The following is a 14427-nucleotide window of genomic DNA, read 5'->3' on the forward strand; positions in this document are numbered from 1 at the left end:
TACTCTACCATTAACATATTTCAATTACTTAAATATTTTTATTGTAGGACACGAAATTTTGGTAAACATTAACAACAATATAATATTAATCTACCAATATTGTACACATGTTTTGTACTTGCCACTCTGTATTACGTGGTCTTAGTATAACTTTGCGATCAACATCAGCGCCACCTAACGGGGCTCGTACTTCCGGATAGAAATCACAAGAGAAGTAATATAATTTTCATTTCTTACAACAAACAGAAGATTTTACTAACTAAAAGTAACATTTTTTGGAACCTAGATAAATTAAAAGATCATATTTAAAACTTAATATTCCAAACATAATTTTCTGTAAAAATAACACTTAACTATTTATAATCTTCTACTTAGTTTTTTTACTCCAGTCATTATCAATCTCAGCCGAGAATCTTTGTTTTATCAGTCTCAGGATCAAAGTTATCAAGTTATCTAACATCGGTAACATATAGTCGGTCAGACGAATTCCCTCCCATTCGTGGACGCTCAGCAGGAGGGTCCGAAAACCACCTTCTGATGGTCAGCCTGACGGCTTCGCAACACTAGATTGAACATTCAGGTTATTAGGGTAGTCCCAAAAAAAGTCAAAAATTCCCATGATATTTCTAAAATCTGTATTAACAGGTTGGAAGAGCCTCTTTAAGAGAGAGATATATGTGACCTGTAATCTAGTTTCTCTTTTCATCGACACATCTACTTGTACAAGAACATAGGACTACTACTGACATACAAGAAATATGGACTGCTCGTTCGTACGTACATCGCCGAAGCACGAGTAGAAAGAGACACAGCATCGAGCGAGTGAGCAAATTGTATGTCTACTGAGTTTTTCTCTATTTATATTTCAGTCAACATGTAGTTTGCTGATCCGATCGATGCTGTGTCTCTTTCTACTCAAGCTTCAGCGCAGAAGACTAATGCCATAAGTACGAGCCATCTACGGACTTGTTCCAAATGATGTAACTAAGGTACACTCGTCAGTACGTCAGTACACTATTAGGAGCAAGTCCTACTTTTCTTGCATGTCTATGGAACTTACCCACTCTATGTGTTAGCTTTAGCTGTGTGCCAGTTCAGTGCTGCCCCCATTCTGCCAGATTTTTTATGTTAAGTTAAATAGGAGAAAATTATTTGACGCGGCCGCCACTGGCGGAGTTGTCGGACAATTTAATTAGACTGCATGTGAAAGTGACAAGTGACGCCAACCTTCCTTTCCACTAATTTGCACATAGCGAATACTATCTCTATCATATAGACTGTGATGGATAAAAAGACGGAATTAGTTTTTATTACATTACTTATCTTATAATTGGCTTTCATATCATTCATGTAATAAATATAATTAATAAATGTAAAAAAGTTAATTAACTCAACTACCCTATAAATTTAGCTTTCAAGCTATAGCAAGTTAATAAATACAAAACACTAGAGACTTGCAATCTTAATCAAATGAGTTGTCAAGTATTTGATGGATTTATGAAATTATTAAAAATAAATAAAATAACGTAGAAACAGTTATCTTTCTAAATGTATACAAGTTGAAAAAAGTATTTACGTTAGTGTCATTTATGACATACATAAATAAAACGTCATTTTTGAATAAAAGAAGAAGTGTATTATACTTACCCATCCTTGATCACAGTGAACACATTTGCCACCCTCCATGCTAAAAAGTGTTCTCCATGCGCTATGTTTCCGATAGCCCGGGAACGTTTAAAAATAATGAATTCAGGTTTTATAAATAAATTTAGTTCTCATTTGCAAAGAAATATAGTGATTAAATATTTTGTTTGTAGTAATCGTATCAAAAACAGTAACAAGACTATCGTAAACATATTTGTTAATTAACAATGCGTACTTAAAAATTTAAGGATAAACCAGGTGTAAGAATCAAATAGTTGATAAAATAATAGGGAATAATAGTGTGCATGTACACATGCAATTGATAACATGTTAAAAAAATTTCAAAAATTAAAAAAGTTACGTAAAAATTGTCCAAAAAATTTCTGAAATAAATGTAGAAGTCATCAGAACTATTGTATTACTGAAATCATCTCGACCGCAAGATTGAATTCATAATAAACATCCGTCGTAAAACATTTATAATTTATATTGATCCAACTTCTTGAAGTGATGACTGTAAATATATTAATCAGTGAGCACCCTTAGGAGTCCGAAAAATTTATGTTCTTGGATTATTTTGATCCATTTTTGCAATTTAGTTGTGCACAAGGAAAACCTTCATCACTTTGCCCGTTCCAATTTATTGAATAAGTATTTACAATAAACAAGAGGCATCTGAATTAATTGTGACGCACATTATCATGTGTATAGTATTATATTACAATATAAATTCATTTTTTTTTAAGAATACTGTAAGTAGCCCAAAAATTACAGAAATCTTTCAGTTTGCGCGTGCGGTAGCCATGTTTTTGAAAATATAATCACAGTTTACACAGTTGCGACACTGCTATACAAAATGGCGTCCATAAATTGGACCCGTTATAAACTTATTTAACATCATACTTTCAAAAATCTGGCTACCGGCTACAAAAATTGTATGACCTCTTTAACCTCTTGAACTGCTTACAGTATTATGTAAAAGAAAGTGGATTTTGATTGTGTTTCAATACAATCTATACACATGGGGATGGTGACCTAGCAAAGTAATCTCAGATGGCGCAACCGGCACTTAGACTCTATCCAATGAGATGTGAGAACGGTTTATGCACGAAAGTATGCATGTGCACTACAGATTACATATATATGTATACTTTCAAGCATAAGCCATTCTTACATTTTATTGGCTAGAGTCTAAGTACCGGTTGCGCCAACTGAGATTAGTTTGCTAAGTCAGTAAGTCACCATCCCCATAGTTGCGTGCGTTACATATAATCTCTATAGTCCCTCTAATTAAGATACCTCTTTTTTGTTGTAAATACTAATTAAATAATATAATGATAAAATTGTTATCTTTTTACTCAAAATTTCGAATAGATGAATTGATTGGACTTAGTTGATCTTATAGGACGAATTTATTGAATAAATTGAAATCGGCAATGTAAAAGGTCTTCCTTGTGCATATCTAAATTGCAAAAATGTATCAAAACAATTCAAGAACATAAGTTTTTTCAGATTCCAAAGAATGCTCTCAGATAAATGTTTTTTATAATTACTTTAAGAAGAAAGTAAATCAATACAATTGGTTCATGGCAGATGTTCATTAAGAATTCAAGGCAAGACTACGATTCCACCAAAACCACACTTCTTTTTGTCGCCATAGGAATCGTAGAATCCCCCGATGATTGTCATGTTCGATGCATGCATGCATTCCGTACATGCATGATTGTCCAATTCTCGTAAAATATTCGACAAGACTACGATTCCTGTGGCAACACAAACTAAGTGTGGTTTTCGGTAAAAAAATTATCTAGAATTATGGGAAAAATAATTTAAAAAATTTTTCTCGATCCGTTTTCGAGATATCTAAACCGAAAGTACGAAATTATCATTTTACGTATAAATGCGATACTAGGGCGATTTCTTGCTAATTTGATAATGAAAAGTAAGAAAAAAAATATTGAAAAAATTCATACTTGCTTATTTTCAAGATGTTACGTCTCGCAAGTCAAAAATTAAGTTTCATATATCGTTAATTTTCATACAAAAACATTTAATAAAGTCATATTGTATATTAATTTAAAAATGATGAAATATACTTTAATTTTACTATCGTTTTACTATGGATTTCCAACTCACTGACATAGATCAAAGTATATTCTCTATTCGTATCAGCTTAGTAACTGATAATATTTTCATGTAAGAGTTGTTAGGCCTACTTCATCAGTATATCTATAGCCTGTACGAAAAAAGGACAGCTTAGATAATGTAATCAGTAATGGCTCCCTCACGAGCTTCACTCGCTTGCTCGCGTTGTAAAAAAATAACCAAATCCTACGAAGTAACAGTAGTAGAGTAGCCAACCACATGAATGGAATAAATAAAAAAAATATTATAAATACAATCAGTAATGGCTCCTTCACAAGCTTCGCTCGCTCGCTGGCGTTGTAAGAAATAATCAAATCTTACGAAGTATCGATAGTGGAGTGGCCAACAACATATGTCTGGAATTAATAAAAAAAAATTAAAATATAATTAGTAATGGCTCCCTCGTGAGCTTCGCTAGCTTACGTGCGTTTTGAAAAATAACCAAATCATGTACGAAGTACCGATAGTATAGTAGTCAACCACATATGTGAGGCATTGATAAAAAAAATATATTACACATGGGATGCTCAGCAGGCAACGTCTTCGCGGTGCATCCTGGGTAATGCCGATAGCTTGCAAAAAAATTATTGTTTATTATGATATTTTTTACAATTAAAGTCACATTTTCTGCGTCTAAATGTAAAACTCGAATTTTCGTACTTTCGAGTTCGATATCTCAAAAACGCAACAAGATAGAACTTTTTGAATTATTTTTTCCATAATCTTTGGTAAGTCTCTATCAAAAACCACACTTACTTTTTGTCGTTACAGGAATTGTAGAATCCCCGAATTCAATCTTGGGGGCGTGATGCAATAACAGATTTTTTTCTACAATATTCGCTAAACTTTCAAAACTTTTCAAAAATTTTCAACAAGTTATCAAATGCTATTGTTTATGCACACTATATCCTCCTGCCATTTGATGAACATTCTGATTTTTACACCTGATTTATTCTAAAATTTGAGTCCACATTTTTTATTCATAAATATGTTTTTAATGGACTTGTTGCTTTTCTTCAAATTATAACTATAAACAAAACATCTAATGACCACGTTTTTTTGCAAATACGTCCTGAATGTATAAAACCTGAATTCTTTTAAAAAACGTTTTTGGGCACTACTTTCAGAAACGTGGCGCATGTCGGACACTTTTTAGCACATCGTCGCAACTGTGTTAACTGTGCCTTAATGGTGAAAACTGTACATATATCCCCGAATAGATGAAGGTTGTGGCTCATAGGGATATATCGTTTTAGATTTCAGAGGACGTGAAACACGACTTTTACGCGTGAGAATAAGCCCCCTGTGTCCCGGCTTGTTCTTCCTTATGCGTATTTCTTATGTCTTATGTAGACCGGGCCCAAACAGTGATGACCGGGAAAAATTTTTCGCATCGAATTTTTTGGTGCTTTCGTGTTCAAAATATATTTATGTACCTGAAATTTCATCTTGCCATCCAAGAATGTGGTCAGGTATTGTTGAAACAATTTTTCTGTAAACAATTTTTATGTACGCGCAGAGTTGTGTGTGTGTAGAGTCCAGTGTGTGTATGTGAGTCTCTCAATTCTGCTTGCCTTGGCGCGTCGTGCGCAGGCGGGCTCACTCCGCCTTTGACCGCCAAGCCGAGTGTTGCTCTCTGAGTGTAACTTTTATTATTTGCTAACCAATAAACCACTTTGTATCCAAAGATTACTGTTTATTCATCTCCTGTCTTTAGTTTTCCTCTACCACTTAGCTTGAACATTATTAAAAACCAATTTAAATGTATATACCTAAATCCACTGTTTTCGAGCAAAAAATTCCCACAGTTTAAAAAAATGCATTTTCTCCGATTTTCAGAGCTCCACGACCAGGGGCGGCTTAAGGTGCGGCGAACTGGGCACTTGCCCAGGGCGCCAGATAGGCAGGGACGCCAAGTAAACGACAACGCAAAACACTGTAGTATTGTAAAAACCATTTTTTCTAGTTAAAAATAAAAAATGTGAGTATAAAACTTCGACTATCATAATGAACTAATTCACCATTTACATTCTTAAATTTAGTTGACCATACTTTCCTTGGAATCAGTAATACTTAAGTATTAATAATAAACGATTATCAAATGAATATGATTAATATTCTACTGACGTGTCACATGGTATAACTCAGTTCGTCTATTAATATCTTTCCCAATGAAAATGTGTTGCGCAACAGTCGATTAGGATAAAGATTTTTTTACAACAATATTTAATTAGATTACTACTATTTGGAATACTTTGTTTCTACGTAATTACATACACACATACACGCACACAGACACACTTATAAACAAATTTGTGCGTGGGACATTTCACGTAAACTAAAACAGAAAAAAATTGTCCTTTGAATTTCGGGGATCGGTAGTACTCGATGAGAACGCTATTCGCTACGTGCACAATTTTGAAGCAGCACCATCCTAGGGAAAAATGAGAACTATTGGTCTGGCACAGCAGAAGGCAATATTCGCGATATGTGCTTGATACCTATAGGAACCCAGTACCTCGATAGATACACGAAAGGTTCTGTGTTTATTACATCACGAATTAATACAATGTCTCAAGTGGTACAATCCTATGTGAATAACTTAGGACAAAATTTGTACTACAAGCACTATAAGCGCTTGAGTATGTCCGTGTGTACTGTGTGATACGAGATATGTTTCATTAGTTTGCAACGTAGTCAACACAGACCTCCTCTGACCAATCAGAGAGCTCCGTTAGCCCTATACCGGCGTGTTCACACAGTATGTACACACGTTCATACGATACACTTGGAGGATCAGGCCCCAGCTAAAAACTCTAAGAAATACACAGTATCCAATGTATTTCACTGCGTTTTTTAATGAACATGCCTGAGTAAAATATGTACATACTACTCAGAATGGTTGTCGATGTATAAACACATAACTTTTTGATGATAGTAATGCTTAGCAGCCTGCTAGCAGAAGACAAACCTATCGTTTAGTTTCACATATTGGCACAGGTATTGTTGCTATTGCTTTTTCAGCTTGTGCACGTAGCGAATAATGTTATATTTACAGATTTTTGAGTAACATCTTTACCGTTAGCCACGGTCACTAATATTAAATTTTTCACTTTGACCGCAACCTTGTGAATTTTAGGGGCAAAATTATGCGGGTCAAAAAAAAAAGAAATACGTTTTCATTAACGTTTTTTTCGTAAAATACGATAAAATTATTTTAAAATTTTGTAGGTTGGACTTCCAGCACATTACGGTAGTTTTTTACCTTGAAATCAAAGATTAGGAAAGTGTGATACTTTATAACTTAGTCTTATTGTTTTTTGATAAAGTACATACCCAATTGAAAATGTGTACGTAGTTTTGTTACGTATTTGAGAACGTATTAAAAATACGTCATATCAATATGTAGTGTTTGCTTGAAACCTTTCGTCACCTAGTTGTATTACGTATTTTGCAGTCATGAAGCGTATGTCTACGTGAAAACAGTTTGACAATATGATAACGACGGGGATAAGCATGATCGTAATGCTGATGTAAAATTATAAACAAAAAAGAATTTTGAAACGTTTATTTTCGTCCCTCACGCAAAGTGCTTTGCACCCTAGGGCCTACTTTCCGTCTACTAGTTACTTTCCGCCTACGGGCAGAAAGAAACATTCTGGCCCTGCTGGACTGTAATTAAAAGTACTAGAGTAATTGGCGGGAGGCAAGTGTGCCCATGGGCGCAAAGTTACACTTTCCACCCTCGATACAAAAAATATCGCTCTCACCTCGGGCACAAACATACAACAGTTGTACTTTTTAAGGGCGCAAGTGCTACTTTCTGCCCTAGGTAAGAAATACACTGTTCTATATCTAAAGTCGCTGTAATATGCTAATAACCCAACCTACAAATTTTAAATAATTTTGTTGTATTCTACAATTTGCACACTGAGAAAAGTTGTGTTAGAAAAAGAATTACAACTATAATAAAAATTACTGTATTGTATAGGACAGCTGAGACATACTCGCCATATTATAAAAATACCCATGCTACACAGTAAAACCGGATTATATTAAAATTTGTTATTTGACATAGTAATTTTTACTTTACTTCGTGCAGAAATAATTTTTAGATAAAAGCAAAATAAGAAATATATACATACACATATATGTTGCACACAAAATATTTATATATGTATAAAATAAATAAATAAATAAAATTTATATAAATGTAACAAACAGAACATTAAGATTAATAGTTTTTTTGTGTATAGATATTTTTTTCTTTTTAGAATACATTTTAAAAGAGATCTGCAGTGACTGGGAATTAAACCTTCGTCTTTTGTAGATTTTCTGTAGACAACACTGTTAACAACGAATAATCAGTTAATTTGAAATTAATTATCTGCAGGTATCCATTTTTAACCATTATAAATTAAAAAATATGTTTCTTGTCATGATTACATAAATTTATCCTTAAATTTGAAAATCAATAGGCGTGCATACCTATAGATGTTGTACAAACTTACTTTCGATCGTAGTAATTTTTACTATACTGAATGGCAATGCAGTGGAATGAGAAATTTCACTGTCACAGAGCGAATTCTACTTTTCAATGTGGAAAATTTTAAAACGATTAGAACAAAATTTACAATATTGTATCGCAAAAATTGTTCTATCACAATTTTTACTATGTTAGACATAGTAATTTTTATTACACCGTGTAATTATTTTCGTACGGATGGTACACAAAAATAATAAATTTAATTTATTTTAAACGTAACCATTGGCGTCGTAAAGTAAGTATGTCTCAGCTTTTCCGAAAAATATAGAAATTTTTAGTACAGTTATTATCCTTTTCTAACACCACTTTTATCAGCCCGGTCAGATTAAAAAATTCGAAATTTTTGACCATCACGGACGGCGAAGATGTTTGTAAAAAAATTAGACAAAATTACTAAATAATTTTCTCATGAAGTACTATTCATCTCCAAAATTTGTAGGGCTATATAGGGCGCCAAACTGGTCAGTTGCCCAGGATACCAGAATATCTTAAGCCGCCCTTGTCCACGACAGTGTTAAATAAACTCATTATCATATGTTACAACAAATAATCATAAACTGTAAGCCTTCCTCTGCAACCTCTAAGAAAGAAAATGTCGAAAAGTTAGGTGGCAAGATTGTTTTTTGCAATAAACGTTCAAGGCGTTTCAGCGCACGCTCATGTGTGAGTGTATAACTATATACACACTTTGTGGCTCAGCGTGTAATGAACATATATATGTATCGCTGTGTCTGTTCACACCTTATATCCACGCACTCGCATGCGCCTCGCTCGCTCGGAAAAAAAAAAACTTGGATCCTGTAAGTACCGGACAGTTGCCCACTGCGCATGCGTATCCACTAAATCCACGTAATTACGTAAATATACGATGCGTTTTGGTGCGAATAGACACTACGTATAGGTATAGACTCACGCAGTAGAGCGCGCTGAAATGCCTTAAACGTTTATTGCAAAAAAAAATCTTGCCACTAAACTTTTCGACATTTTCTTTTTTAGAGGTTGTAGAGGAAGGCTTACAGTTTATGATTATGTGTTGTATCATATGATAGTGAGTTTATTTAACACTGTCGTGGAGCTCTGAAAATCGGAGAAAATGCATTTTTTGAAACTTTGGGAATTTTTTACTCTAAAACTGTGGCGTTTAGGTATATACATTTTAATTGGTTTTTATGTTCTAGATAATCTGAGAATATTTTTTTCAGGTCGAAAAAACAACTTTGACGAAATTGTTTACAAAAAAATTGTTTAAACAATACCTGACCACATTCTTGGGTGGCAAGATGAACTTTCAGGTACATAACTATATTTTTAACAAGAAAGCAAAAAAAATTGGGAGCGAATAATTTTCCCCGGTTCATCACTGTTTGAGCCCGGTCTAATGTTTTTCTGCTTACATGTCCTTTCCTTAAGGTCAATTCTATACAGGTCATGTGCGAGCCCCCCTGTGTGATGTGTACAGTTAACGCAGCTTAAGTGTATACAAAGAGTCAGTAAATGGGTACGTTATTCAGGGGCCGTACCATATAACTATTTTTCTGTACATCGGCCTATGTTATAACATAGGCCCGCGAAGCGGAAAGAGTTATATGGTACGGCTCCAGTGATCGGTCGGTCATTTCAATTCTCCTAGCTAACATTGACATCTATGTACATAGTGAATATAGATATACTTTCTTGAGGAATGGGACCAAACAACCAACAAAAGAAATTGTACTTAACACGGCACACGATAATGGCCCGTAGTAACTGCAAATTGGAACATATATACTAGCATACCTTGAAACAATGGGGCAGTTAATTGAGGTAAACATGGTGGATTATAAACTTTTATCAATATGTCAACCATATGATTTTGTGCAGGAAAGAAATGCACTTCTGGAAAGTAGTCTGGCAGACTTTCTGGTGCTCCAAGTGATAAGTTAACATCACAAAGATTTCTGAATACAGCATTGATATCAACTGATTTTAAATACCTTCTCTTACTGTGACGTAGTCTCAGAGCACATTTCTAAAATACAGACGACTCAAGTAAAGTATAATTATAATCACATATTAATATTCTAGTCAATACAATGATAGTAATATCTCTGGCCATTTTACTTACATGTAGTATTTCGCGTAACCTGTAAGATATATCTTCCCCCAGTTTACACAGTAATACATCAGATAATGGGGGAAAACCTAATTTTTCAGCTAATGCTGTAATCCACTCTGTGCTAGAAATAGCGTACTGCTTAGAAATATCCATAAGTTAATAATGATAGTGTAGGTCCAATTTGATTCTATGATATGCTATTACTGCATTTCATAGTTTTGTTGTATGTAATTCTGTGTAGCTACATGTAAAAATTGCCCAATGATTTATAATCGCCAAAAGCAAACTATATACAAAAAACTAAGAGTTAGGTGATTGAAGGAGAAATTGTCTATGGAAAACAGAGTAAGTATTTGTAGAGAATACACAAAAACTTTGTTGGAAAAAAATATACCATAAGAACGTATATACAACTAACGTGAATAAGAAAAATGTTTCGATTCGTAACTGTTATGGCACTTCAGAGTTAATCTTTGGCATTAAAAAATAATAACAGGTAATGGATAAGCCTTTAACCACGGTGTAAGAAGCAGAAAAGATGGTCCTATGTCACGGTGTAAGATAACAGTTGGTCCCATGTAGTCATAATTTTTGTAAAATACTTGTAGTGTTTCATTCAAGATCCAGCAGATGGCGAGTAGGAGTCGAATACGAAGTGTAGATATACTCCTTGTGTTGGAGAACACCACCATGGGTGTAGTTCCAGTAACGCTCTCCGACAACTTACCGACAACTTAATTATGCCTTACGATATCTTGCGTCATGTTTGAGTTGTCGGTAAGTTGTCGGAGAGCGCTACTGGAACATACGGCATATATACTCATACCACTAGTGTTGGTGAATCAAACTAGCAGTAAATAATATAGATAATACTAGCAGAAGTTAAAGTGTATAGTTTGCTTACAAAATAATTTATTTACATCGCAATCCACTTAATTAACCTCGATCAATGATGTATACAGACTTCTATCATTTTTTGGGGCACTAAATAATGTTAAGCTATTAGCGGCGTCGGTTCAGTGGTAAGCATGCTCGCTACTGATACAACGCTGTTCTAGGGGTCGTTGGTTCAATTCCTTTCTTAGGTTTATCTAGTAAAGATTTTTTTTCTTATTGATTTATTCTTAATCATAAAAAAACTATTTTCTGCACTGTTTTTCAAAGATTTTTATTTCAATTTCTAAATTCACATAATCAAACTGTGTGTACGTTGCTGCACAAAAGTTAACATCAATAAGTGTCGAAGAAATTATTTTGGAAGTGTACTGTTGATCGATTGAAATTTTTTTTCTACTGCACGAGGGTATGTTTGCAAGCATCGGCAGTGAAGTGACATTGAGGGCAGTCCTGTCGGCAAAACGTATAATCATCGAAGTTGACCTCTTTTTTTAGAAGTCCGTACATTTAATGGTTTTTAAAAATGAGTGAAAGCTTTCATTGCCTCAAGCATCAGCATTAAAATGCTGCAAGTTGTGAGCGTACACCGACGCCTCCGGCAAAGAAATGTACTTGACGTCACGTTACAATGCTAATGTAAATGGTGGCTGACCATCCTGAACGTTTCTTCGTTGGAGGCGTCGATACAGCTGAACAGTTTTAAGAAAGTTCGTATGGAGAGCAAAAAAATTTGAGTACGTTGTTTGTAAATTTTTTTTTTTTTTCAAATCTTTGGCAAGGAGCTCATTTTCGATACGAGTGTCTTTGTTAAACTGTTACGCTATCTAAATAAACTATTTTGTATTTTAAGAAAATTACTAACATTCACAATTTTACATTAAATATCATAAAAGCGCTTTCTTCACGTGATACCAGATTGAGATTGGTGATGTCTTTTCTCGAAAATTTGCGCGGTAAAACAATATTCAAAAAGTTTCTGCTATCTGATATGCATCAAATATTAATTATCTATTTTTTTTTTTTTTTTTTTTTCTATCAAAGTGACTTTCAAAAAAACTCCCGAACTTTCTTATCAGACGAGCGGGTAGTGAGTATCTCCAGAACGTTAGCGTTATACACTTTTGTTTGTCATGATGTCAAGAACTTTTTTTTCTTGTGCAACTAGGTTACTGTGATCGATCTCGCTGGTAAACGGGGGTTGAAAACAGTGTACCCGAACTGTCACCGGTCGCGCTCTTTATTCGAAACGATTGGCCTGTTGAGTTTACGTACATGGTATCCCACAGAAGTAAAAAAATGATGATTTCAGTTTTACATTCTGTTTTTCACCATTCAATGCTCTCAAATACATATTACAATACGTATCATTTGGTTGAATAAAAAAAATAAAAATCGGCTGAGATATTTGCAATGTTCGAATTGCCAAAAAATCTTTTTCCTAAAATATTGTTAAAGATGCAAATATTAAAATCTTTTTTGCACGTTCATGCACAATATCCTTAAACAAACATGTTTACTGAGGACTTAAAAATATTTTAGTGTGCGCACCACAACCTGAAAAAGAAAAATTCGATCCAACATTTGCTTTCGCTGCCACTTCCCTTCTTGCTTCTTTCTCTCTCTCCCCGCACCATGATCTACGTATATAACGCAAGTATGTAGTATAGCATTGAAGGATACGGCTCGTAGGCCTCGTAGTTCGTAGCTAATTGTGGCTGCAACTCTCTCCTGCTCACTCACTCTTACAGCAAGTGTATAAAATGCTTAATCAATTTTTAACATAATTTCGCGCTTGTTCAAAGATATGTAATAAATCAAATCAATAGGAAATTCTCCGCCCTACAAGCTGGTATTTTTATTTTTGTCGTATCTGTTACTGTTAAAGAGATATAAGCGAAATGAACTTTAGACACGATTTTCACATTCATCCATTTAATGAAAAGATTGTACATGAATAACTCAAGAGAAAATAATTTAATGAAAGATTTAAAGTTTCAATCGGATCCTGAGTATGACAATCCGGAGATTTCAGAGCACACTACAGAGTCTGATCATTCAAAAGCTGCGCCACTAAAGTAAAGAGAGGGCGGCCAAACAAAAGAGAAGCTGTTAACCAAGGAAATAGACACCAAAGTTAGAAAACTACCCATCAGAAAAGCCAGGATCAACAGACCAACGTGGTCCCACCTTAGACTGGCGGAAAAAGCTCCTGCCCTTGATGATATCATTTGTTTACCTGCCATAAACACTTATAAAGAACAAGAAATTTAAGATCGGAGGATGAAAAGACTTATGTCTTATTAGCTGAAACAAACTTAGTTAGACCCAGTGAAGCCTTGAATTCAGATCACGAAACACAGTGGCTACAAGCTATCAGAGAGTAACTGGAATCCATGGAAACAAACAAAGTGTGGAAAATAGTCAACAGACCATCCTTGGATAAAAATGGGGTCAAATAATACACACTATAGAGTCAAAATGGGTGTTTAAAAGAAAAGTCAGTCCAAATAGAGAACCTATTTACAAAGCACGATTGGTAATAAGAGGTTTTGAAGACAGGAGGGAGTATGAACTCAAAGAAACCTACGCTCCTGTCTCCAGACTGGCGGTAATCAGAGCAGCTCTTGCCATTATTAATAAATATAATCTCGACGTTTGCCAGATGAATGTTAAAACCGCCTTCCTTAATGAACCTTAGAAGAGGACATTTTTATGAAAATCCCAGACATGGTAGATTGTAGTTCAGATGAGAACAAAGGCAATAAGATATGCCTACTCGAAAAATTAATCTATGGTCTTCGTATAAGTTCCAAGAGATGGAATAAACGCTTTACCAAGGAAGTCTTAAAACTTGGTCTTGAAAAAGATATTAATGATCCCTTTCTCTTTACTTGGAGGAAAAATAACCAAATGGTGATATTAGTGTTGTATGTTGATGATATTCCACTAGCTGGGAACGAATTAACTAGAATGAATGAAATCAATCCAGCTTAAGTACAACGCTTCAAATGAAAGACATGGGAGAACTCAAATATTACTTGGGCATGAAAATTTTCAGGGACATAAATCAGAAGATTCTTACCCTCACGCAGTCAAAGTA

At 34.4% G+C, this 14427-nt stretch overlaps 1 protein-coding gene across 3 annotated transcripts in view; it reads right to left on the reverse strand.

Annotated features, from left to right (window-relative positions):
- LOC106636749 (uncharacterized) overlaps positions 1-10936 on the reverse strand; it is a 246912-nt gene extending 235976 nt beyond the window's left edge. For 2 of the 3 annotated variants that reach the window (XM_023391973.2, XM_014349243.2), the window contains exons 1-2: positions 10440-10936; positions 10112-10343 (exon numbers count right to left, since the gene is read on the reverse strand). In XM_023391973.2, the coding sequence (XP_023247741.2) occupies positions 10112-10343; positions 10440-10583 (376 nt within the window). In that variant the 5' untranslated portion in view covers positions 10584-10936. The remainder of the gene's footprint in view (positions 1-10111; positions 10344-10439) is intronic. The other variant, XM_014349244.2, reaches the window with a different exon arrangement.
- Positions 10937-14427: the final 3491 nt, after the last annotated feature.

This window comes from Copidosoma floridanum, unplaced genomic scaffold, assembly GCF_036245765.1.
Source record: "Copidosoma floridanum isolate Cflo_tuat_1 unplaced genomic scaffold, Cflo_Japanese_pri ptg000027l, whole genome shotgun sequence".
NCBI classification, from domain to species: domain Eukaryota; kingdom Metazoa; phylum Arthropoda; class Insecta; order Hymenoptera; family Encyrtidae; genus Copidosoma; species Copidosoma floridanum.